The 26,738-nt window shown below is 36.1% G+C and overlaps 1 protein-coding gene across 3 annotated transcripts in view; it reads right to left on the reverse strand.

Annotated features, from left to right (window-relative positions):
* The window catches only part of LOC120633648 (semaphorin-5B), an 81,196-nt gene extending 55,604 nt beyond the window's left edge, over positions 1 to 25,592 (reverse strand). Inside the window, exons 1-3 of one of the 3 annotated variants that reach the window (XM_039903937.1) lie at positions 4,832 to 5,052; positions 4,208 to 4,327; positions 2,645 to 2,762 (exon numbers count right to left, since the gene is read on the reverse strand). In XM_039903937.1, the coding sequence (XP_039759871.1) occupies positions 2,645 to 2,744 (100 nt within the window). In that variant the 5' untranslated portion in view covers positions 2,745 to 2,762; positions 4,208 to 4,327; positions 4,832 to 5,052. Of the gene's footprint in view, positions 1 to 2,644; positions 2,763 to 4,207; positions 4,328 to 4,831; positions 5,053 to 25,184 lie in introns of those variants that run through there. The other 2 variants (XM_039903938.1, XM_039903939.1) reach the window with 2 other exon arrangements.
* Positions 25,593 to 26,738: the final 1,146 nt, after the last annotated feature.

The following is a 26,738-nucleotide window of genomic DNA, read 5'->3' on the forward strand; positions in this document are numbered from 1 at the left end:
TACTACCCAGCGTGTTAATTGTGGGGAAACTACCGTTGGGAGAGCCCTTCAGTTCAGCTGAGGACTCAAATTTAAATTCAGAATTTCATGTAGACCAATCACAGGCTCTTATGAAGCGTTCCTACTGTTTATATAATTGTGTGGTGATGGTGATAACTACGTAAAAATTAAACCTAGGAGGGTGGTGACGGATTGTAAACGGAGTAACAACACCCAGATGAAAACCAAGAAATGTCTATCATGACTGCAACGACTAAGAAGAAGGAGGGTTCCTAACGGGCCCTGGTCTAGAAGAGCCCACAACAATCTTAGCCGGGTTATTTTTGCTATCACCATCTCAAAATTAATATTCAGTTTTGAAGTTCGAGCAATTCATAATACGCCAGCTTTTTATCGTTTAAGTAACACTTAACCCCTTATCATTGTGGCAGGAGGCCCGTGACCCATAGTGGGCCGGTAATGGGTTGATATGATGATGATGGTGATCCTTAAATTTCTTAATAGAATCCTTAATATTATAATAGAATCCTTAATATTACAATAGAATTCTTTAATATTATAATAGAATTTTCTAAACTCTTATAGGACATTGATGTTATAGAATATGTTGGTTACATCATTAATTACTAAAAGCAAGGTCTATCAACGAAATAGATGGTTAGGTTAGATTCAATACCAATGTACGGACGGACCTAGATACGAAGTTTAGATTTTGCAACTCTAATTTAATGGAGGATATTTCGTGGTGCCTCGTTGGTGAAGTGGTTTGCATATTCGACAAAAGGTCACTTGGTCCAGTTCGGCGTCCAGATTTTTGCCAATATCGCAAAAATTAATTGAGATACCCTGTGCCAAAGATCTAAAAAAATATTTAAAAGAGCAGGAAATTTCCTGAAGAGATGTCTCAACTCCCAGAATTGACCAAAAAGCCTCAAGTTACTTTAAGAATTCCTAGAATAATAATGCTTTGAGGGACAATAAAGCACACACGTGAACAGAGCGGGAGAGGCTATATCTATAAAACGTACTTTGACATAAGTCACGTTGGCAGTTGGTAAGACATTTAATTTTTTCAATACTTTATAAATGTTTTGAGTGCCTAAATATCATTATTATATATAATATTTATATTGGTAGTGTATGCATGTATTGTAATGAAATTTTTTTTTAACGAATAGATGTAGGTGTAATTGCACCACCTACCTATTTTCTGTATTTGTTTTAATTCGCCATAGATTTAATGGCAGAAATTGCTGTGGAGCGATAAGGCCGCCAAATTGTATACGTTTTGTTGTACTTTCTTTTTATGGTGTGCAATAAAGTATATTCACACAGAGAGTACTATTCTAAATAGACGGTAATACAGACTCTCCGATTATTCCACTTTTTTTTGTAACTGTTCGATACATTTTTTACGTTCCGTCTACTCCCAGTTCCGGCTAAGTTATATTGAGATTTAATGACTTCAATCACCAAACAAAAAACTTCGTATGCCTAGAAGCACTATGCACAAAAACTTAAAACCAGTTCAGATTTTTAGTAATCATTAGTTGGATTTTGCTAAGCAGTTCTTTATACGTTTACATACTTTAGGAACATTTAAGCCGGTTGTTATCAGTTCGCATGTTATCTCAAATAAAAAAAAGTTAGTATGAGATTTTATTAAATAATATCGAATTAATATTGTTTCAATTAGACAACAGTTCGTTCTTTACAGTTAACAGTACATTATGTGGATGATGAAATAGTTGAAGTTCGAGTCCAAGATACCTACTGTCTAATCATAAATACATTTACCATGGGAAATGGAAACCCTGGAAAATGTTACGATTACTATAGACAGCATGCAAATGATAATTTTCTTTTCCCAATAGGTACTGGTTTACCTATATCACTTTTTATGCTATATTCTGCAGAATATAACATAAAAAGTGTAAGGTTTTTAGGGTTTTTTAAAGTAATATTATTGGAGGATAAACCTGTTGTTCTTTATTTATTTGATATCGATAAACTACAGAATTTATTTATTTATTTACAAGACGTTATATATTATATAGGTCCACCTAATGCGATAAATAAGCAAATTCTTATACCAAAAGAAAACTAAAACTAATTATGAGCATGTCTTAGCAAATAACATTTAATAACTCTTTCAACATAATAAAACTGTTTAATTCAGAAATAACATAGGCTTTACTTTATTTGAGTCGGTAATAATAAGATTTCAGCCTGATATAACTTTTAGTATTAATTGTAAACTATGGATACTACGTCTAAGGATTTTATTATGAAAATCGAAAGGTCACTACACAAGTGCAAGATGTACAAAAAATTATAGCCCTCTTATGACGAGGCCATTCTAACAAGTATTATGGACTGCTTCACTTTCCTATTCTTATTTTGTTTTAAAAGTTTTAACGTACTGTTATTGGGATTAGTAAACTACGAATCGTTTTATTGCCCGAATTATATTATTGTTAAATTTTTGTTTAATTTTTGAATCGTAAAAGAAGTTAGCAAAAATTAATTAAATAAACGGGGCTATAATTTATTCTCCACGAGATGCATTTTTAAGCCGCTTACCGTATTCTGCAATTATAGTAGCGACTCTGATCTAGATGCTTCTTTAAAGTAAAATAATTACCTTGTCTGTTGATTATCCTGAAGTCATCTTCGGGTAGTTCACCTTTGCTGAGAGCTGCGAGGAATATAATCGCCGCAACTTTGTATATCCCGAACATCATGATCGTTAATTATATGCTCTGCAACAAAGAAAACTAAAATAAGTATAAGTACCGCATAACTAAGACATACGTACACACACACAAAAACACATGCACACTTATCTACACATTTTATCATTAAAGTTAGCCCTTTAAGAACAAACCTTCTTGAGTAATAATGTAAAATGTAAGCTCAATTATAAAATTATGTTTTTGTTTTTTCTATTTTGTGTTTATTTTCTTTTGGTTGATATAATATGTGGTTAATGGCTTCGGTTATGTTTTAGTAAGTTCATCAAAAGCCTATAACATCTTAATAAAAATGTTTCACCAAATCTTATGCGATGACTAGACGTTAGGCGCTGCCTAGTTTCGACACCGATTCGGCGGTGAGTCTTTTTACAGTTGTCAATTCGTCTGCAAGAAGAGGCTATAAATAATGAAGTAGACAGGAAAATACTCTTTTTCCCATGTTATCACGCTCTTTTCAATCTATAAGTCCATTTGCCTATCTATTTGCCCCAGCTTTATCAGTACTTAAAGTTAAAATGATGCTTTATTTCAACATTTTTAACACTGATAACATTACTTGCGGCTGTCCCTTTGGAATTTTTACAAAACGTTACGTCGGGGTTCTGTTGACAGCTTATAAATGATCCAAGCAGCGGCACACTTTGCTGCGGGCTATTTTAAACGACTTTCAAAGGGAGAATTTGATGGCAATAGATTTTTCGGAGATTTATTCCGTAACGTGAAATAGTAACCGATTAGGGGTATGTATGACTCCCTAGCAGGTGTGCCCGCTACCATCTTGTACTACATCATCAGTAACCACCAGGTGTGATTGCAGGGGCTAACATGTAGTGGATAAAATACCACATACATTACATACAGCCCGAAAATCACATGTAAAATTAAAATCATGTGACTCCTGTCAATTTATTAGGTACGCGTCGCGTAGCGTAGGTACTACGCGCGTGTCTGTCTTTTATCTTTAATAGTATTGTCATACAACACTTCGAATGTTTCGAATTAGTTTGTATGGAAAAATAAATATGCTTTTTTTGAATTAATATCTTTACAGGGTGATTCCTTATGTTCCCCGGGCGTCTAACAAAACGACTAGGAGACTAATGCCGTGGTTGTTTTTAATTTGTGTATACCCCCTTTAGAGGGGGAAGCCCCACATAACCTCCGTCCTGCCCAAGGGTCGGAGGTAGCAATAAAGCTGTTCCACCATGCCAAAAAAAAATGGTAATTCCATATGAAATAAACTTATGCATCCTTCAACATTATTTCGTAATTCGGTTACACGTTGTATAGTCAGGAGAACTTTCCACAAGAAATATTAACAAAAAAGAAACCAGCATCTAGAAAAAGTAGATTGTAATTTATGTCGTTTAACAGGCAGTGTGGTCTAATATAATGTTCGCGTGATATTACGACCGGAATCGTGTTTTTGTAGCGCAAAAAAATCCAATCACCTGGTAACTGTAAACTTGCTAGTGATGCGAAAAGATCGGCAATTTATGTTGATTCGACTACAGTAAGTACTAAAATTGTCGCTTTGATAAGACCCGTTTTCGTATAGCACTTGGTATTTTCTGTGGAAGATTGGAAGATTGAGAATAAATCTAGTTTTCAAAAGTAACGGCCATTAGAACCCAAGGATTCAGAACAAAAACATGAGTCCTACCTGGACACATTGTTTTGGTACATTATGCAATCGTATTCCAGGATTTAAAATATTATTAATAGAATCAAAGCAGTAGTGTTTAGGATATTAGACCGAATTCGACCTTCAACCTTCCGGAGTTATGTGCGTTCTAAGCAATTTAATATCTATTTCGTCAACGTTAAGTTTACAAAAACTTATGAACTAATATTTATAATTAATATTTTTTGAAGACGTTACTTCTCACTACTTCTAAAGTCCAAACTATATCAGCTTTCAACCACGCTTTATAATATTTAAAAGCACTCTTCTTGCCCAGCATTTACAGCTATACCAAATATTGCAAATAGTAATTGTAAACACAAACCTAATCTTTAGTCGAACTTCTATTTAATACAGTCAAAATTAAAATAGTTTTTTCCTTAGCTTTGACCGATTATTCACTAAAGCGTGCATCTTCCATCCCACGTGACATAGGAGAAGTATCCAGATGGTATGAATGAGTCATTTAACCAAAATCAAACTAAATCTTTAGTCGAATAAAACATTTCACAGTTTATAGTCGAATAAAATATTTTTCGTTTCACTACAAACAGCAATCGGTGGAGTCGACAAATACCGACTGAGTGATTGAATGTTATTACTGCGACAAATTAATACGACTTAATCGCTCCCTTTAAATGAAATGGATAAATGTTTTCTTCATTATTTATAACGCTTATCACTCACAACTCATAATTGAGAGGGGTTCTTAGATTTCTAGTAGCAAAGGTTTTTACTGATAACTACTTCTATTATCACTCGTTAGATAGTAAGTTAACTTCCTCGTAAGACCAGTAGTACGAAGGCCTGTTCATTTACGGATCACGAAGCCCTGGATTTGATTTTAGGGTGGGCTAAAAATTTATAGATTTTGAGGGTTTTTGACACGAAAATATTCTAGTACCAGCCCGGATTCAAGAAAATGGCGTTTTCTATTGTGTCGATCCTCGTTAATCGCTAATATAGTTTACGAACTTTTATAGTAGAAGCCTCTTCCTCTATACATCCATCTATCCATCCATCCATATTGCATCTCTCCTATGACAAAGTAGGCCAAAACAAGTTAGCCCTTAACTGTAATTTCATCTCGTAGTAAGTAATAATTTAGAACGGGTCTCCTCCCACAATGGAAAAGGGATATAGGGCCTTGCTGGCCGCCCAGTGCGGATTGGTGGATTCCACACGCCTTTGGGAAAATTATGGAGAACTCTCAGGCATGCAGGTTTTCTCACTATGTTTTCTTACATCGACGAAGCAAGTCATATTTTAATTGCTTAAAACGCACATAACTTTCTGTTAGGGATATGGTAGATACATTAATCAAAGCCACATGTTTTATAAAGAAGCTAAAAGCAAATAAATAATATATACATCGACAATACAAACATCGACATCTAGGCCCAAAGTAAGAGTAGATTGTGTTATGGGTACTAAGATGACTGATGCATATTCTTATGAATAATAGACATAAATACTTAAAAAATACATAAACACACAGACACTAAAAAAACATTCATGTTCATAACACAAACATTGTCCAGTTGTGGGAATCGAACCTACGGCCTTGGACTCAGAAAGCAGAACATTACCCACTGGCCACTGCGCTAATCGGCCGTCAAACTTTTAAAGTTTCCATTTACAACCGTGCGGCCATCCATGCTCAGAGAAGGGATTAAACCGTGCGAGAAAATTATTATTTTGTCTCTTTCCGATTGAAAAAAATATATGCTGCCCATGCTAACAGAGCTGAACGTTTTAAACGTGAGGTCACAGGTATCAGCTAATACCTACCCTTCCTACGTTTCACTTGTGATGCGATTGATTGTTATGATCTCGTGTAACGGATACGGACCCGCCCGAGCGGCGCAGTTAGCAATAAAATGATGTTTCTCACGACCAGCTAAATGATGTTCATTGTTGACTAGCAGTCAGGTCAGAACCAACACTCTACATGCATTCAGTGCCAAAAATATTGATATATCGTATCGATATTTTAAAAAATATATTATTTATTTTTTATTATTTATGTACCTACAAAAAATGTGTAAATAAGATATTACATCATCATCATCATCATATCAACCCATTACCGGGCCACTGCAGGCAGTGGTGTGACAAAGAGTACATAAATTATTGAGAAAAAGTTAAAACATTGTGTTTATATCCTCATTGCTATGAATTGTTATTATTTTTTTTTGTATTTTGAATAGTCGAGCAAAATTAACAAGAGATATTTATTGTTACGCAAGCCCGGCTTTTCGGCTTCTATGGTAGTACCGCCACTGAATTCTGCAGGGCACGTGTCTCCCAGACATGTAAAGCGTTTACGCCGTGGGTATCATACAAATGCAGTCCATTGACGTCCCACAGGGAGGACTATGCACTAGCTCAGTTCTCTTCTCTCATAAGAGAAGGCTTTTGAGCTTAGGCCCACCAGGCTGCTCCAATACAGATAGGTGGGTTATAACAGTTAATATAACAATACTATTATATACATTACTGTTACTCATATTATAACATTACTGATAATAAATAGAACCGATGGCTCTTCATGAAATAAAAAAATAAATATACTACGAAAATACACCATCTAGCCCCAAAGTAAGCGTAGCTTGTGTTATGGGTACTAAGACGACTGATGAATATTTTTATGAATAATATACATAAATACTTAGAATATACATATACACCCAGGCACTGACAAACATTCATGCTCATCACACAAACATTTTCCAGTAGTGGGAATCGAACCCACGGCCCTGGGCTCAGAAAGCAGGGTTGCTGCAAACTGGATGGTTGGATACCGAAAATTTCCCGACTGGTACTTAGATATTTTTTTTTGCCTTACCTGATAACCGAGCCCAGGACCGAAGTTGATCATGATATACCACCGAGGCAGTGAGGGACCTATCTCACGGCGAGCATGAATTTCGTAATTTCGATACCATGACACCCAATCACGATTAAACTTAAATTAACCCTAGGTGTATCTGCGTTAGGAGAATTTATCTCCTGGGCTTTATATTATAAGTCAAGTACTCTTAATGGATTTGCCCTACATATCAAGTACTCACTGATTTAGATACACATCGGGGCAGCCATTTTAATATGTAGATAAATAAATCTTAATTATTCATCGCGCAAGAGATAAAAGTAAGGGATCTAATTAGATGCCTGCCGTAAGAAAATGAAGATAGTATTTAATGGATTTACAGAAATCTGGCCCTTTTATTAAGGTAGATTTTGAGTACAGTAAATTATGACAAACTAAATCTATATATATAAAAGAGAAAGTGTGAAACTTTCAGAGAATCTCCTGGGAATTGACCTGGCGAGTAATCCTGTAAAGTTTGGTGACGATCGGAGCACTCCTATTTTTGAACTGTCAAACTGTCAAATACAGCTTTTATTTACTATGATGATATTCTATTGTTGGGTGTACATGGGTGTAGATAATGATCTTCACCCGCTCGAGAAGACAATAGAAGAGAATGAATACGGAATAAATTAAAATTTTAATGATGTAAGTTTATTGATTAAATAAAATAAAGCAAAATCTAGCCCAACGAAGCGGGCTGGGTACGCTAGTACTTTGCGTGCCGTAGTTCGAACTCTGTCCCCCAAGTAGCAGGCTATCGGCCTTACCCCTTAATAAAAAATTTTAGCCTTGTCTATAACATGTAAAATAATCGTATACACAAAAATTATTATGAGCTATTACTTTACTACCTTATTAGAACACAAAAAGTGAAAATTCTTTATAAAACTAAAATTCGGGTAGGTAGTGTTTTGATACACGCAACAGCTTTTAGTACCTAGAACGCCCCAAGACGCCGATTGGCTGTGTGCTACGTGTGAAAAATCACTTCCAATTTATAACAGTCTTATTGCATCTGTAAATAATAATAAAACATTAATTATTTCAAAACTCCAATACTCGATGGTGAGCAGATACCGATGTATTACAAACTGCAAGCACTACATTTAATAACGATTTGCATAAAACATCCGTTATAGGTAGGTACTTAGATGTAATTGCTAGTAAGATGGGCAAAATAATTTTATTTCGAACTAGTTACTTTCTAGGCGACTTGCCTTAGTATCGAGGAATTAGTACGTCCTCACTAATATAATAATGCGACAGTTTGTGCATTTGGTCTTCTTAGACCTTAATTTTTGACGGCCGATTTGCGCAGGGGGCAATGACCCTGCTTTCTGAGTCCAAGGCCGTGGGTTCGATTCCCACAACTGGAAAATGTTTGTGTGACAAACAAGTTTGTTTTTCAGTGTCTGGGTGTTTATCTGTATATCATAAGTATTTATGTACTTATATTATTTATAAAAATATTCATCAGTCGTCTTACTACCCATAACACAAGCTTCGCTTACTTTGGGGCTAGATGGCGCTGTGTGTATTATCGTAGTTTGTTTGCGGCTAGGTATAATGCAACCGATTGATTAGATTTTTGCATATTTACCTTTTAAGGACGTAGAATAAGTGGCAACTTTCTGTCCCAAAAAAAATCACTGCATAATACCTCGCCTTCTAAACGGAAGTTAATGCACGCGTGAAGCCGAAGTGATTAATAAAATAGACTCTACTTTTAAAAAGAGCTATATTTAATTACAAAATTAAAATTAGGTACATAAGTCAGTCACTTCACATCCCGCCATTTTCGTAAATTTATCAGTGCTGCCATCTCTGGATAAATAAACAAGACATACCAATGCAGATGGCATATTATTTCTAGATATTATTCACTAGATGCGCACGCGGTTTTGCTCGCGTTGTATTCTTTTATAATTAATCTTATTAAATTGCAGCAAATACCAAAACTGATAAAATAGATAAATAATAAATAGTTGATGTCTACCCTTTGCTTTAACAGGTGGGCGCTACTTTGGCAAATGTCAGCGATTTATTGGTGTTCCCGCCATTTAACCGCGATGAGAAATTTAGTTAGCTAATTATAAAACTAAGTAGACGTAGACTTTTTTTTTATTTTAAGTTAGCCTTTCACTGCAATCTCACCTAGTGGTCTAAGATGGTAGCGGGCTAACCTGTTGGGGAGTATGGTAGTCTTACCCCTAAGCGGATTCTTCGCGACATCGCATCAACACTAAATCGCTTATTCGCACTTATATTTATAAGCCATCTGTGAATACATAACGATGGTGAAACCGTGAAAACCACATCAAAAATCCGTTGCGCGGTTTCGAAGTAAGCGGAAAGACAGACAGACGCGCAATGCGACTCTGTTTTATATTAATATGTAGAGAAGTAGTATGGATTTAGCATCGCGTCTGCGATTCCAGTCCAATACTCAAGTAGCTTATACAGGTGTGGCGGGTTCGGAAGCAAATTTATTGATATTGCCGATAGCGTGATCTATTTCGATACTGTGGGCTGATTGCCTAAGATTATTTACCCATGTAACGATCGCGGAGTGTTTACAGAGATTAAGTGCTTTTTAACCTAATTGCGTTTGAAACCTTAGGAACCAATGCGATAGGGTTGGCAGTTAGCACTTTTTTCACAAAACATAAAATTAAGACGATTGAACACATTAAAAGCTACATGATGGACAAAATATCATCCGCAGCCTATAATTGTAGGAGATGGTTTTAGAACATAAACCCACCATTCTGCATATTGGATAGAAGCAGGTTACTTTGCGGAAATCCATAATATATTATGAAAATTAAGCTTAACTTGCTATACTCCGCGAACAGCAGGAGAATCTGTATGGTGTAATTTATAATTACGTCAATCCGTAATCCGTATACTCCACACCAAACAGATCACCGGCAATGTACCCTCTTCGCACGTTTCGCTCCGAAACCGGAGCATCCTCAGGAGATGTTGACTTTACAATGAATAATTGTTGAGTCAAATTCATTGTAAAGTCAACAAGAACAGCAGGAGGCTGTTCGCGGAGAATAGCAAGTTAAGCTTCATTTTCATAATCCAACATTCTGCTCTAATGCAGTTTGGTGGGCTATAATAACCGAGACTGTCGGCTTAACGTGCTCTAGAGGCATAGGAATTGACACCACCAATTTGCTAACTTCACTACGGGCTGGTACTGAAAATTCTTGAACTGAAACAACACAGTGCCTTCCTAACGTAACCCGGGTGTCCAACTCTCGTAATGCGTAGTAAAACATACTAAACATTAGATCAACAAAGTAATCAGTTATAATATGTATGTAAAACCAAAGAGTAAAGGTTGACTTAAGAAGAAATTAACGGATTGTATGAAAAAGGATGTTAAAACTTTTTATCAACTTTTGAAATGATTCGTTAACTTAATTAGTAATTTTTACTATTAATTATTTATTAATTATGACCAAGGTTCTTCTGCAGTCAAAAACATATGTTATTAACTATTAAATAATAATAAATCTTTATTTGGAACAGTTACAATGGCACTTAAAATACTAGCAAGGGTGGCACTGCAATAGTAAAAACTGTGCTGCATGTACCACCGCCCACCTCCGAGTTATAGTACAGCAATGATACAAATGTTCCGTTAGATTTAGTGTGTGTGTGTGTGTGTGTGTGTGTGTGTGTGTGTGTGTGTGCGTGTGCGTGTATATTATAGATATTATTTAATAATGTAATATTATATAATATATATTAAAATAATAATAGTATACTAAGGTCAAAGCTTATTATAACGATCTTAGGTTTATTAAACTGACATTCCCAATATAGGTTAGTGCTCTGCCATTTTGGAGGCTGCAAACACACAATCACAGTCAGTTAAGGGTAATAATAGTCAACATTTTCAGAATAATAGTCACGTTTAAAATTCGAAATGTCCATAGATATTTTTAAGTTTAATACCAAAAACTCGATCATTTTTTTAAAGCCTCCGACTTAAATTCTCGGCAGCCCTACATTAAATAAACGCAATGTCATTGCAGTCTCAAGAAATGTTACTTGAACGCGTTAAAATATCTGGCTCCTTACGCCTTTACAGGAGTCGTGGCAATTTGAGAGAACGACCGCTCTCTGTCATATATTACGTGTGTTGATTAATTAATCACTATGTTATCTTTATAAACTTTCGAGTACATTAACGGCGTCTTGTTTAAAGTAAACGCCACATTACGGGTTGTTGACAGCCCTTAATCATGATGAGTCCTTTAATACGGACCAGAATTACCGGCCCACTACAGAGCACAGGTTTCCTCTAAGAATGTGAAGGGTTAAGGCCATAGTCTTCCATGCTGGCCAAGTGCTAAACCTTTGAGAATGTTACGGAGAACTCTCAGGCGTGTAAATTTCCATGCGATGTTTTCCGTCACGGTTAAAGCGAGTGATATTTAAAATGTTGAAACAAAAAACGTGCCTGCCGGGGATTAAACTCAGTGATAAGGAGACCGATGCCCTAAAAACTAGACTAATGCCCTTGATTAGAAGGATAATACTTTTCAATTCAGATTTCATCATCATCAATAGCTCATAACAGTCCACTGGTGGACTAAAGGCTTCCCAATGGGAATGCATGCCATCGCAGATAGTAGTCAGTGGCGTGCATAGAGGGTATGCACAGGGTATGCAGATGATATAAAATGAAGAAAATTTCCAGTACGAGTTATAAAAAAGTTAAGGAAAGACATTGTAAGGTTATAAAAAGCTTACCCTCAAGTATCTAGAACTCATACTGTATATTTTCTTAATTTTATATCACCTGCATACCCTGTGCGGTATGCACGCCACTGATGGTAGTAGTATCACAGAGGTTTTTTAATAATATCTGGAGTATTTTAATAATTTTAAATGTCAATGGGAGATGGTGATAACAAAAAGAATACCCGGCACCTGGAACACCGTTTGTTGTATGCGTCTTCTTAGACCCGGGCGCGTTTGGAACGCTCGTAACTTTAGTTTAAATTTTTCGATAAAAATTTATATACATGTTAGTTATTTTTTATACATGTGGCGATAGCCATCACCTCACTAACATGTATAACAAATAACTAACATGTATAACAGATATTATTGATTTTAACTTTAAATATGAGGAAATAATGAGGAGAGAAAAGTCCAGGCAGCCCAATATAATGTTATAAAAAAAAGAGAACACACAGATATTATTTTTAGTCGGAAGAGGAGGGTAGGTGAAAGACTGCGTCACGCGGCGCTAGTAACAAAGATTATGACGTCTGGCAGCGACATGGTGCGGACGTCTCGCTGTTCCATTCAAAGATACATACAATATGGTAATAACATCAATTAATTGTATTGTTGCAGTATGGTGTAGAGCATGTGTCTCGCCATGCTGTAATTTATAATGTCTTATTTTATTATATATTTTGTATGAATTTTAATGGGACGGAAAGACGTTTGATTCAACGTTAGTCCTAATTGTCCTTCAGTGGTCAATGCTATAAAAAAAAACGTTGATAACCTTTTTAACCTTTGGTTTAAAATCCAGCTTCAATTTCAGGGGACCGAGTTCGAATCCCAGCACGCCCTCTAACTTGTACATGTTATTTCAAACAATTAACTATTATTTGACGGCCGATTGGCGCAGTGGGCAGCAACCCTGCTTTCTGAATCCAAGGCCGTGGGTTCGATTCCCACAACTGGACAATATTTGTGTGATGAACATGAATGTTTTTCAGTGTCTGGGTGTTTATCTATATATTTTAAGTATTTATGTATATATAAAAATTATTCATCTTAGTACCCATAACACAAGCTACACGCTTACTTTGGGACTAGATGGCGATGTGATTGTCGTAGTAAAAAGAAAATTAAAATATCACTTGCTTTAAGCGGTGAAGGAAAAACATCGACAGGTAACCTGTACGTCTGAGTTCTCCATTATGTTCTCAAAGGCGTGAGAAGTCCACCAATCCGCACTGGCCCAGCTTGGTGGACTACGGCTTAAACCGTTTTTAGCGTAGGAGGAGACCAGTGCCATGTAGTGGGCCGTTAATGGGTTGATATGATGAATAAATAAAATTATTATAACAAAAAAAATGCTAATCAATTAAAAAATAACGAGAGAAGCGCTGTGCTCTTATACTCGTAAGTGGAGGTTGCAGATTCGATTTACGGCCTTGGCTATGTGGCGAAGAAACATAGGCCACTTTTTGTCCAAGGGAAAAAAACGGATCCCACGGGATTGGTAAAAAAACGCAGACAAAGAACGCGGCCAACATCTAGTAATAAATATATTCCGTTCGTACAAGGAAACGTTCATTAGCTCGTTCGTAGTTAATCGCAACGTTATATCTCCTACCACTTTCAACTTTACGGGAGCTATGGTATTTAGAATGCAGGGAAGTTATTAATTAACGCTTATCCTGTCGTAATATGCATTCTGTAATATAACATGTTAATCGGGGACTAACCGAGTAAACTATGAACCAACTGAACAATTTTATTATAGGGTATATTGGTATGCACAGGGTATGCAGATGATATAAAATGAAGTCTTCAGTGCAAGTTATGAATACTTGAGGGTAGACTTTTTATAACTCTTACAATGCCTATCCTTAAGTTTTTTATAACTTGTACTTGATTTTCTTCTTTAACATGTTCTCGGTAGAATCAATATAAACGGACAGAATTGACGTTTTGGAAATGCTTATCGCTTTTGCTCTCATCTCTAACATTGAAAAATTCTAAAGATTGTTAAACCGTTAAATTATGTTGAAAAGAGCAATCTGCTGAGTTTCTTGCTGACTTCTTCTTTATAGAATCTGTCTTCCGAACATACCTACTAGCTACTTGAAATAAATGAATTTGAAAGAAAACCTAAACTTTCAAAAATTGCGATTATTTTTTACCCATACAATTACTGGTGCAGGCCAATATGAAATAACTACCTCCGATTTTAAGTCAGTTAAAAGTGATACAAAATAATTATGTATACAAATATTTCCGAAGCACTCGCAACAGATAGTGATAAGTCGCATCAAACCGATTGACCCGTATTGATAAGGGGAAGGCAAGGTAGGTACGAATGTTTACTCATAAATGGTAGTAAAACTTCTTAACAGATAAGCTGATATAGCCACTCATACGTAATTACACGGTACAGGCGAGAACAAAATACCTTTTACAATCACAATTTTACACATTCGCGTGCAAAACCGCACAAATAACGCCGCGCATCGCAAGTACCGCCATGCTTATTTCGAATCAGCATTGTTGCGTAATTACAGAGGCTTTAGGCTTAACTCCTACGATATATACAATCTGGAACATCGTCGCAAGGTTGCCTGCCCTTCGGTATTCTATAGGATATTATTTCGGAGAGTGTGCTCAAGAACTATTTGATCTAGTTCCCCCCTCGCCTTTTTACCATCGAACCGCGAGGCACCGTAAGGATTTCCATCCCTACGTGGTCGATCCACAACGCTAGGATCTGGAATGCTCTTCCAGCTTCCATTTTCCCCAGTTCCTACAATATGAGTCCCAGTTCAAATCAACAGTGAATAAGCATCTTCTAGGCAAGCGCGCTCCACCTTAGGCTGCATCATCGCTTACCATCAGGTGTGATTCAAGCGCTCGTCTATAAACATAAAAAAAAAATTGGTATTTATGTATATATAAAAACACTCTTGGCACTATTCCGTTTTCTTGCTGTAAGTCCTCTCTACAAAAGTTGCCTGTAAGAGATTGCTTACAGCAATAAGGCCGCCTTTGCATGTCTACATTGTTTACTGTATACTCCTTAATGTTTCTTTTCCTGTGTGTTTACGTGCAATAAAGTGTTTCTAAGAATTGACAAGCGAACCGACAAATACTAGTACAAGTAGGTATATCAGGCTGATATCTTATTACCGACTGGAATAAGCCTATCTTATAAGTCTAAAAAAATGGCGACGTAAAATTAGCGAAATTGAAAAAATATATATATATATATATATATATATATTTATAATAAATTATTATATAAATATAAATTTATTTTATTATATAAATAATATTATTATAAATTTATATTATTATATAAATATAAATATTTCTTATTTAATTAAACAGCTTTATTATGTTGAAAGATTTATTGAGTTGACAACCGAATGGCGCAGTAGGCAACGCCCCTGCTTGATCAGTCCAAGGCTGTGGGTTCGATTCCCACAACTAGCAAAAGTTTTTGTTATGGACATTACACCGAATTAAGATGGTTATATTAAAAATATTTATATACCTATATTATTCATCAGTCATCTTAGTGCACATAACACAAGCTACGCTTACTTTGGGGCTAGATGGCGATGTGTGTATTGTCGTAATATAAAAAAGTTGTGTTATGGGTAGTTAGACGGCTGATAAACATTGTTATGATCAATATAAATAAATACTTATAATATGCAGATCAACACGCAGACACTGAAAACATTCATATTCATCACACATAAAAAAATTCAGTAGTGGGAATCGAACACACGGCCTTGGACTCATAAAGCAGGGTTTCTGCCCGCTGCGCCAATCGGCCTCCAAAATGATGATTGATGATTTTGATGCGTACATAACGTGTAAAATATGTACATAGAAGTGAGATGGTGAAGATAACTACATTCGTACATAAAAGTCACCGTATAAGTATATCATAATCTTTCATTACAGTATCAGTGACGATACAAGTAATATCTTTATTAATAAAATAACGAGCATTTAAAACAATCACAGCGGGTCTCTCCGCCCGCAGTGCTTTCAAAAAGTTAATTAACACAACGTAGGACCAGTTAAGGCGGTGATATCACTATAAACTGTTGACACAATAAGCCCGTATATCATTTTTGATTTTATTGCCGAAGACTCCATTGTTTAAGACCATATAAGACACTGCTTTATTTCAGATATTATAACGACACTCGCGCAGCGGTGAGCGCTCTGATTTTAAGTGGAAGGTCCCGTGTTTGATCGACGGCATGGTCAATTTGGAAATTAATAACTTCTGAATTTTCTCTGGTCTGATCTGGCGGGTGGCCACGGCCGAGGCTATTTACCACCCTACAGTTGATGATTTATGTTATATATATGTTGTATATTTATATATGATTTTTAGTAGTTTACATTAATTATGGGTAATTTCATGTATGTTTATATCTTTTTTTTTTGTATTTATATGTAATATATATATATATATATATATATATATATATATATATATATATATATTTTCGAGGAAATCGCTATGTAGCGATAAGGCCACCAAATTGTACTCTCTTGCTCAGTATTTATAACTCTGTAACTACTTTTTTCATCTTCGGTGTACAATAAAAGTGTGTATAAATAAATAAATAAATACAGTCTAAGACGTGCCACTAAGCGATTTAGCGTTCCGGTACGATGTCGCGTAGAAACCGATTAGGTGTATGGGTTTAATATAACTGCTATACCCTAACTGATTAGCCCGTTACCATTTCAGATTGTATCTTCACTTACCAATAGGTGAGATGTCAGTCAACGGCTACTTTTTAGTGGAATAATAAAAAATATAGGTACACAGTTAAATTCTCACTATTTTACCAATTTACTTGGTATACATGGAGATCGGATTCAGATCTTTAAAGGTAGGCCGGAATGTTTAACGGTCACTAGCAATCAGTAAAAAAGCGTTGTTATAATTAACAGTACATGATATATTATAATACCACAGTATACAAATATATGCTATTGTATATTTGAGTTTAAACCAGTATTGTAACATATTGAAGTTTTTATGGATTCTATTATTCAATAAAATATACCCACGAAGGTCTTGATATCTTGACTCGCGCGCCAACGCACAGTAAGATAAAATAACGTTATGATAGCGTAAAATCCTACCTACCGATACTTATTTCGTTTATGCATCGGCTTATTTATTTCTATCAAAATAACGAAACGTTATTTATGGTAACGATAACTAGATCTGTCCAAAACCGGTTAATTTTGTATCGTTAGTTACAAATATCTGAAGGCAAGACAATGCCTTTACTAGGTATGATACAAATTAAAAACTTTCGTTAGTTCCATCTTGAACTTTATTTTCCATTAGAGTCCTTGACTTGAATCATACCTGATGGTAAATGATAGTGCAGTCTAGGAAAGTAGCGGGATAACTTTTTAGGGTTACGACAGTTATATTAAACCCATATTACACTGGTAAGCGCAGCATTGGTCGACCCCCAACGAGGTGGACAGACTACATTAAGCGCGACGCAGGTAGCCGCTGGATTCAAGCGGCACAGAACCGTGGAATTTGAAACTCCCTAAAAAGACCTTAGCCAGCAGTCAGTGGCGTGCATTGAGGGTATGCACAGGCATGCAAATGATATCAAACGAAGAAAATCTCCTGTACGAGTTATAAATACTTAAGGGTAGGCTTTTTATTACTCTTACAATGCCTATCCTTAGGTTTTTTGACGGCCGAGTGGCGCAGTGGGCAGCGACCCTGCTTTCTGAGTCCAAGGTCGTGGGTTCGATTCCCACAACTGGAAAATGTTTGTGTGATGAACATGAATGTTTTTCAGTGTCTGGGTGTTTATCAATATATTATAAGTATTTATGTGTATTATATTCATAAAAAAATATTCATCAGCTATCTCAGTACCCATAACACAAGCTACGCTTACTTTGGGGCTAGATGGCGATGTGTGTATTGTCGTAGTATATTTATTTATTTATTTTATTTTTATAACTCTGACTGGAGATTTTCTACATTTTATATCATCTGCAATCCCTGTGCACCTCTATGCACGTCACTGCAAGCAGTGGACGTCTATCGGTTGATATGATGATGATGATGATTTAACCCATGATTCTGATCGGTTTCTACGCGACTTCGTACCGGAACGCTTAATCGCTCGGCGGCACGTCGTTGTCGACAGGGTAGTTACCAGGCACGGCTGGAGCCTCCAGTCGAAACCTACCAGGGAAAATTAAGAAATTATAACTTCCTAATTTGCTCCTTTTACCGAAGACTTCCGCTTATCAGACGTTATTAAAATTTACAAATCATGTAGGTAATCAGAAGTCATTGCCAACAGCTTTAGAACTCTGAACACAAAAGCCCCAATCTCGTTATGTGGCTTTTCAAGACCGTTCAATCAGTATTGAATGTATCTATTCTTTAGAAACTTGCTCAATTTGACAACTACTGGGAAATACATAAAACTGTATTTAACTGTTTGTTACTAAAATACACTTGTTACTAGAATCGTGCGCGTAGGTATTTGCGAAAATTATTACTTTTATGGGCGAGAGCTAAACAAGTAGGCGCGAACGTGACATTACAAAGCGTTTTACGTTGCTCCTCACTAAATTTATGAAAGCCTGGTAACCATAAACCATTGTTGAAGAAATATAATTTGCCAATAAGAGCTTTTGAGTTTTATTCAATATGACAACGAAGGCATCCCCTAAAATTGCTACTATATCGTACCTACTAATAATATAAAGAATATTTATAAACTTCAATCGTCAGCAACGTCAATCTTTAGCTTTTATTATATTTAGTTGCCCGACTCCTAGACCTTTAAGAATTGTGCTATTATACTTGTAGTTCCAGAAATGAATTCTAACAAATACACTTTCATCCCCTACTTAAATCTCTTTGGGGATAAATTTTTTATAAACCCTGAAACACGTATTATGTCATTATAATGGCCAGCCTAAACCCATTTTTCATCGATACAAATTAAAAAATGACGGACTTTCATCCCCTTTTTCCTCCTTTAGGAGGTTAAATGTTTAGAAGGTATATAAATCCTGAAAAAATTATTTTACCATTTTAATTGACAGCCTTAAATATTAAATAACTTTTCAATGCTTGCTCAACAAGATTATGCAGACATGTGTAATGATTGTTCTTGTTGTGCATTTTACATTTCGCATGCTTAATAGTATAATATGGAGGAATGTTATATTATAATAAGACCCTATGTAAGCTCATATTCAGCGAATAAATTTCATTTCATTTCATTAATGTTCATTGAAAAACCTAACTTGAAAAATGTCGAACTTAGAAAAACAATTTCTTACCCTTACCCTTATTAAGGAATTTTTAAAGCTATAGAGTTCTCCGAAAGTTGGGATTAAAAAAGAAAAAAAAATCTTCTTTAGTGTTATTATAAATTTATATAGCTAGATTATTTATATCCGTAAATCTGAAACATTTGTTTACACCACTGTACAAAACAAACGCTACGTGCCTACCAGCATGTCGGTCACAATGAACGCACATAATATCGCCTGAAAACAACTATTACCTATAGTGGACGGAACAATGGACTCTCACAAGCAAACCAACAAGGAGCTACTGTACCCTTAGTACAAGATTTGCTCGCACACAATCGAGGAGTCGTTTTAACATATCAAACTCCATACCGTCAAAGTGAAATTGACCTTATGACGCTCGATTTAGACTCGCAAATCCTGCAATTCTGATTTTTGTTTTACAAAAGCTCAGTCTAAAGCCCTAGCTACTCTACGTACTAGCAAATCGTGTACTAAGGCTACTACTGTTCTCGGAATAGGTAGGATACGTTGAACTCAGCGATCAAAGCTAGTCTGGATAAGATCATGGGCGCAATCAAAGTTTATAACGCGAGCAATAAAATGGGATACTATTATACATACAGTCCACGCCTGTGCCGTAAAAAATCCCTATATGACTTCAGCCTGCTATAAAACGGTCGGCATTGCTGGTCATTCTACCTACTTAAAACAAATACTACCAAATGGTGTCATCTTCACCCATTAAAATGAAGTTGACAGCCATAACTTGTACTTTTACGTAGGGGATATCATATAGGGGATGAACATTTAGGTTCTCGAAGTACTATCGCCATGCTTATTGACGGTCGATTGGCGCAGTTTGCAGCGACCCTGCTTTCTGAGTCCAAGACCGTGGGTCCGATTCCCACTACTGGAAAATGTTTGTGTGATGAGCACGAATGTTTTTCAGTGTCTGGGTGTTTATATGTTTATTCTGAGTATTTATGTATATAATTCCGAAGTATAAACTTCGGTATTATATTTAGTATGTAAATATATAATACCGAAGTTTGCATAGATGTATGGATGTTTGTTACTCTTTCACGCAAAAACTGAGTTACAGCTATTTGAGTTAAATTCGGAATGTCTATAGATTTTGACCTGGTTTAACGCAAAGCATTTCTTTCAGGGAAAAATGTGCAGTTTTCGCCGAATCTAGTCCTATAGAAACACAGATGCGTAGGTATATAACTAGATACCTATAATATCTTTGTCACAGTATGGTACAGACCACAGTGCGTGGGTATACAGTCCACCCATGTATGGTATACGCAAAGTTAGGACTGGCAAAGGTTAAGCACTCCGTAAAACCGGTAACCCTGCAGTTCAAGGTAAGGTTCAATATTTAGGAATGACAATACAATCAATACTTATATTATAAATGCGAAAGTATGACTATTATTTTGTTTTTTTATAAATGTTTGGCTTAACCACAGCACAGTGATAAATTTGTCACACATAAACCTTGCTATCCTAGAGATATATAAATAAATAAATATAATATGCCAATACACACATCGCCATCTAGCCCTAAAGTAAGCGTAGCTTGTGTTATTGGACTAAGATTACCGCTGAATATGTTTATGAATAATATACATAAATACTTATAATATACACATATAAACCCAGACACTGAAAAATTCGAAAACTGTAAAACTGACAGTTATGGTAATCGAACCCACAGCCTTGGACTCAGAAAGCAGGGTCGCGGCCCACTGCGCCAATCGGCCGACAGAGATGGACATTTCAATACCTAACATTTCTTAGTCCGACCCGGAAATCGAATTCAAGACCTTGTGATCCGTATGTCGTTGAACATGCAAACCACTAGACCAGCGAGTAATTTCTGAGATATCAACAGGAACTGATAGCTTCATATTAATAGCTGATAATAGTGCAGAATTATTAGAGCATCTATTAATACCGTACAGCTGACTAACTGCAGTAAAATTAATTGTTTTGATCAAAAGTCCCACTTTCCGCGGATGCCGTACGAGGCGACTTATGGAATATGACAGATCACGGTCTACTGCTATCTACTGAGATCACTATCCCGTCTGCCCAGCGTTGTGATAATAAGGGAAGCATTTAGTCTAGCTGTGGACTAGAGACGTGGGTTTTTTTTTTTTAATTTATTGTTCAAAATAAAAGATACCCTAGCTGCATCACACATCCAGGCCACTTCGTCAATGGTAGGTGCGGCTGCTTCCAGTGCCGAGCAGGCCAAGAGGCGTAAATATGAAAACCTGGATAGCAGCTTCATTTTTGTGCCTTTTGGTGTAGAGACTTTGGGACCGTGGGGTCCGGAGGCAAGAGCCCTTTTCAAAGAATTATCGAAAAGGGTTATCGAGTCTACCGGTGATCCTAGAGCGGGCAGTTACCTTGGCCAACGAATTAGTTTGGCCATCCAGAGGGGAAATGCTGCCAGCATCTTAGGAACTGTGCCTCGCTGCGGTGGTTTCGAGGACGTTTTAGATTTTATTTAGTTTTTAAATAGTTTATTTTAGGTTATAGTTATGTATTTCTAATAAAATATTAAATAATTGGTTTTACAAATAAATAATACAAATAAAAGTAACAAATATTTTCCAACATAATTATCCATCCCCTTAGAAACTATGCGTTTATGGTGGGGATGGAGGGTTCGCAAGTAAATATATCTTTAAAAATATTAATCTAAATGTAAATGTAACTTAATCTTAATTTAAATCATTTAGACAATCTTAGTCGAACAGTGGCATTTTTATTTAAATATTAGCTAAAAAATGTCTTTTACATTTCCTTAAAAATATATATATTTTTTCATTTATACATTGCAAAGCGGATGGGAGATCTTCAAATATTTTGGGTAATATGTATTTATAATTCCTTCTTCCGTACACATTAAGTGTTTTCGGTAGAATAAACTTTTTATAACAAGGCAGTTTCCGAAAATTACCATCTTGTTCTTTACGTCTAAGATGTTGTATATTACCAAATTCTTCCTCAATAGTATAATTAGCAAAGCTGAAGTGACCGAGGTCAGGCCATGGCTGTTAAAGAACCGATGGCTGCAGGGGAAAATATGTTCTGAAGCTGCGACCACGTATCGGAAAGCATAAGCCTCCAACATGATTGACCGGACCTTAAAAAAGTGGCGGGAAGTGGTTGGATAGGTATGACGGAGGGCCTCGTATATTAAGGCGCAAAAGTAATATATAAATTAACCAAAGTGTTAGGTAGGTACTTACATTTTAATTAAAAAGTAAGTTATGCGGCGTTCTTAATTATTATGACTGGCCAGTAACTATACTTATAATTAATGAGTTCTAATATTATACAATGTATATTTTGTTTAATGAAGGCGACGTGTAACTTCACCAATAAGTAACCAATAACAAACAATCCACTGATGGTGATATACTAAAGGCCTCTTCTAACTTGACGGTTTGCCATTCTCTTTCATATTATTTGCATTAGAATTTGTATATTATTTTATCATTTATAAAGTATTTAAAAAATTCAGTGTTGTTTTTTGAAGTTATACTTGTTTTGGCGCGTTAGGAAAATGATGAGATTAAATTTTTATGATGCGCGCGCACACCGTCACAAATAACCGACACCCTGAAGCTAGCTATAATTTTTGACAGTGTAAACTTTCAATTGTCAAAGTCTGCGGGCTCATTCCGATGATTTAATTGATTAAATTATACAAAATTCCAAATTTTCAAAACTTGGTGGTCCGACAATGAGCTTGTTACGCCACAGAAGTAAAACTTCTAACGCGTGTAGGTACATAAGTATACATTTTTTTTGTCACGTGTTGTTTATAATTTATTTTTTTAATAACTCATTCGTGTAATGAATGCAATACGATTAACTTATCAATGAGTAGCTTGCACACATTTCTTGGGATTCTGTACTTTAAAAAAAAACAGCAATCATGCACATCAATTATTTAAAAAGCTCTTACTTTTTCTTAGATAAAAATAAAGACATAGATACAAGACAAAAGCAAGCAGAGCACCGGTACAATAATGTCTTCATTTAGCAATACAATAGGATGTTGGGACTGTTCATAGCGTCTCGCAGGCGGCTCAAATACATGCAAATTGCTGCAATGGATACAATGCGGAGTCATTACCACAGGCCACGCTGCAATTTAGATGAGGCCAAACTAATGATTGGGCCTCTCTGATTGTAAATAGGTTGTCTCGTGTGAGTTATATTGATGTGAACGTGAAGAATAACAAAGTAACTAGGTATCAGAGGTTCGAAAAAGCTTATATTTGTCTGGTAGAATAACAAAGTAAATAAATAAATACCTATACTACCTACGACAGTACGTACGACACACATCGCCATCTAGCCCCAAAGTAAGCGTAGCTTGTCTGAAGGGTATTAAGATAGTTAATGAATATTTTTATGAATATAATACACATAAATGCTAATAATATACAGATAAACACACAGACAATAAAAAACATTCATGTTCATAACACAAACATTTTCCCAGTTGTGGGAATAAATAAATATATATACCTACTACGACAATACACACATCGCCATCTGGCCCCAAAGTAAGCGTAGCTTGGTGTTATGGGTACATAGACAGCTGATGAATATTTTTATGAATATAGTACACATTAACAGTTAGGTATAATATACAGATAAATACCCAGACACTGAAAAACATTCATGTTCATCACACAAACATTTTCCCAGCTGTGGGAATCGAACCCACCGCCTTGGACGCAGAAAGCAGGGTCGCTGCCCACTGCGCCGACCTCGCGGCTGTCAAAGCATCGGCCGTGCCTTTTGTTATATTCCCCTATACGTGAGCCCTTGACTGCAATCTCTACAGATGTAAGTGCCGATGAAATCTAAAATGATAACGGACTAACGTATTAGGGGTACGGCAGTTATGTTAAGCCCATGTGTGCCATAATCCTAATTAATTTCTACGCGACATCGTACCGGAACCCTTAATCGCTTAGCGGCACATCTTTGTCGGTCGGGTGGTGACTAGCCACGGCTGTAGCCCCCCACTAGACCAGACCAGAGTAAATTCAGAAATTATAAATGCCCAAATGTCAGAAATGGAACCCGGGACTACCAACTGGAAACCACAGCGCTCACCACTGCGCCAGCGAGTAGTTGCGCCACTAGGCTAGGCTATTACCGCTCCGCTATAGGTACTAATATTATAAAGAGGAAATCTAGTAGGTATAAATGAGTTATCTCCCTACCCTTAATTTAACCATAGCCAAAAATATGTCTCTGCTATGGTATGTAGACTATGCAGTAGTATCTACCTGCATAGTCTCTGAGAGCATTCGAAATAGCTTCATAGAAAATGAGTTGCGAATTATTAAATTGCAGATAATTCGTGAGAAAAATAATATACATCACTCAAGGAAAGTACCTAAAAATTAAGTAGGACAGTACTATAATAAATTTATAAATACAAATTTTTGGGAAAGCAAGTAAAGTATCTTCGCGGTTAAAACACTGCGACTTAAAAAAACCGCATTAAGATTGGTAAATCGTTACGATGTAATAGCATCACAGACAGACAAATGCAGCATCCAAAATTGCAACACCCCTCATTTTGCATAGGGGTATAAACACATGCGTCGCTACGTAAAAGACAAAAGTTGACAAGTAACGATATAGTATGGGCACCTATACAATATACAAACTCGCAAAAAAGTTGGATGTTACGAAACAAAACACGAAACTTTTTTCTTACCATAAACGATATGTGGGTGAAGCTGGAGTAGAAACTTTCTGGTTGATTATAATCACGTTGCTATACTGAACGAAGCCCATTCTCGTCCTGGTATACCAGTTTAGTTCATTGTTTAATTTATCACAATACTTTTTGTTACGTACGGCAACTTGTTACCACTGTTTATTTATTTTGTTGACACTAAACGAGGTTATTGCCGCTAGTTTAAAACATCTGGAGTTTCGGAGGTTTCACTTCGAGATTTGAACTACGCGAACGTTATTAACACTTAACTAGAGGGTACGGGATACGAAACAGTTTATAAATTTTAAGCGCACGCAGGTAAAAGACGACCGAGCAAGCGGTTGGCTCGATGGGAAGTTGAAAAAAAAACAATAAAAGTTACGGAGCGCGCCACGACGAGCTACACAGTCGTACGCTGAACGAATCACGCAGCAGTGTGCGTGAATGAATATGCGCAGCCAGCCCCGCAGAGGCGTGCGATAGTGTTGCTAGCGCTCGTAAATAGATTCCATTGATAATATAGTAAAACTTTTTTTTTTTATAAGTAATGGGCGGTACCACCTTATAGTAAGTAAAAAAATCATCGACTATAATAAGAGCAACGCTTCGCAGGATATGCAAGAAACACGATTTACAAATTGCTGTTCTGTGCCCATCAATCTGAGTTTCTAGGTCACGGTCTAGTTAGTAAACTGACAACCACGCCCTTCATAACACGGCAATGTTGCTTTGCGGCAGAAATAAGCATGCGGTAGTATTTCCCCCGACGAGCTCGGCAACTCTGTCACAAAAACTCACCTATTACTTCTATGATACACAGACCTGTAAGCGTTTTTTAAAAACTACCTTAAAGTCTAAGAGGATTTGCCGTTGTGTAACGGATTTAATGTGATCCGGTATCAGCCTGATCATATTAAATCCATTGGCGAAAACCGAATACCATTATATTAAATATTATACAGTACGCCACCGCGCCGTAGGAAAATGTCCTAATTTGATCGGAAGTCAGAAGTTAAGTCACCGTAATAAAAACTAGTAATTCAAATTAGCGAACTTTTCAATGTTTCACTATGTTAAGAATCCCACAGATATGCATCCTCGAAACACATTGCGACAAATGAAGATATTCTATTCAATTCTAGTCTATTCGAAACATCAAGTTAGTGACAATAATTTACGTCAGCGAAATTTAAAATGTCATTAGTTGTTTGCTCATTGTATTTAACCTGCGTATAAATTAAATAAATTGGACAAACTGTGTGACACACATAACAAACTTTTATTACTTACATCGAAAGATCATATCTAAATGTGACGCAGACTTGTAATTTATCTCTTAATAATTCTCTCTAAGTAATTAAATATTAACTAGCAGTATGGATATAGCTCACTAGTTGTGTTACGTTTTAATATAATTTCTTTTGTATTTTTACGCGGATTAAAGCAATATTTTTAAAGTAGCAACATTAAATCCCAGTGTCAATCCCCGCCAGACCGCCAAGAAAGCTTACGAGCGCACGCACACGAAGAAAATGAAGTTTGAACGTACAC

Source organism: Pararge aegeria, chromosome 22 (assembly GCF_905163445.1).
Source record: "Pararge aegeria chromosome 22, ilParAegt1.1, whole genome shotgun sequence".
Taxonomy (NCBI): domain Eukaryota; kingdom Metazoa; phylum Arthropoda; class Insecta; order Lepidoptera; family Nymphalidae; genus Pararge; species Pararge aegeria.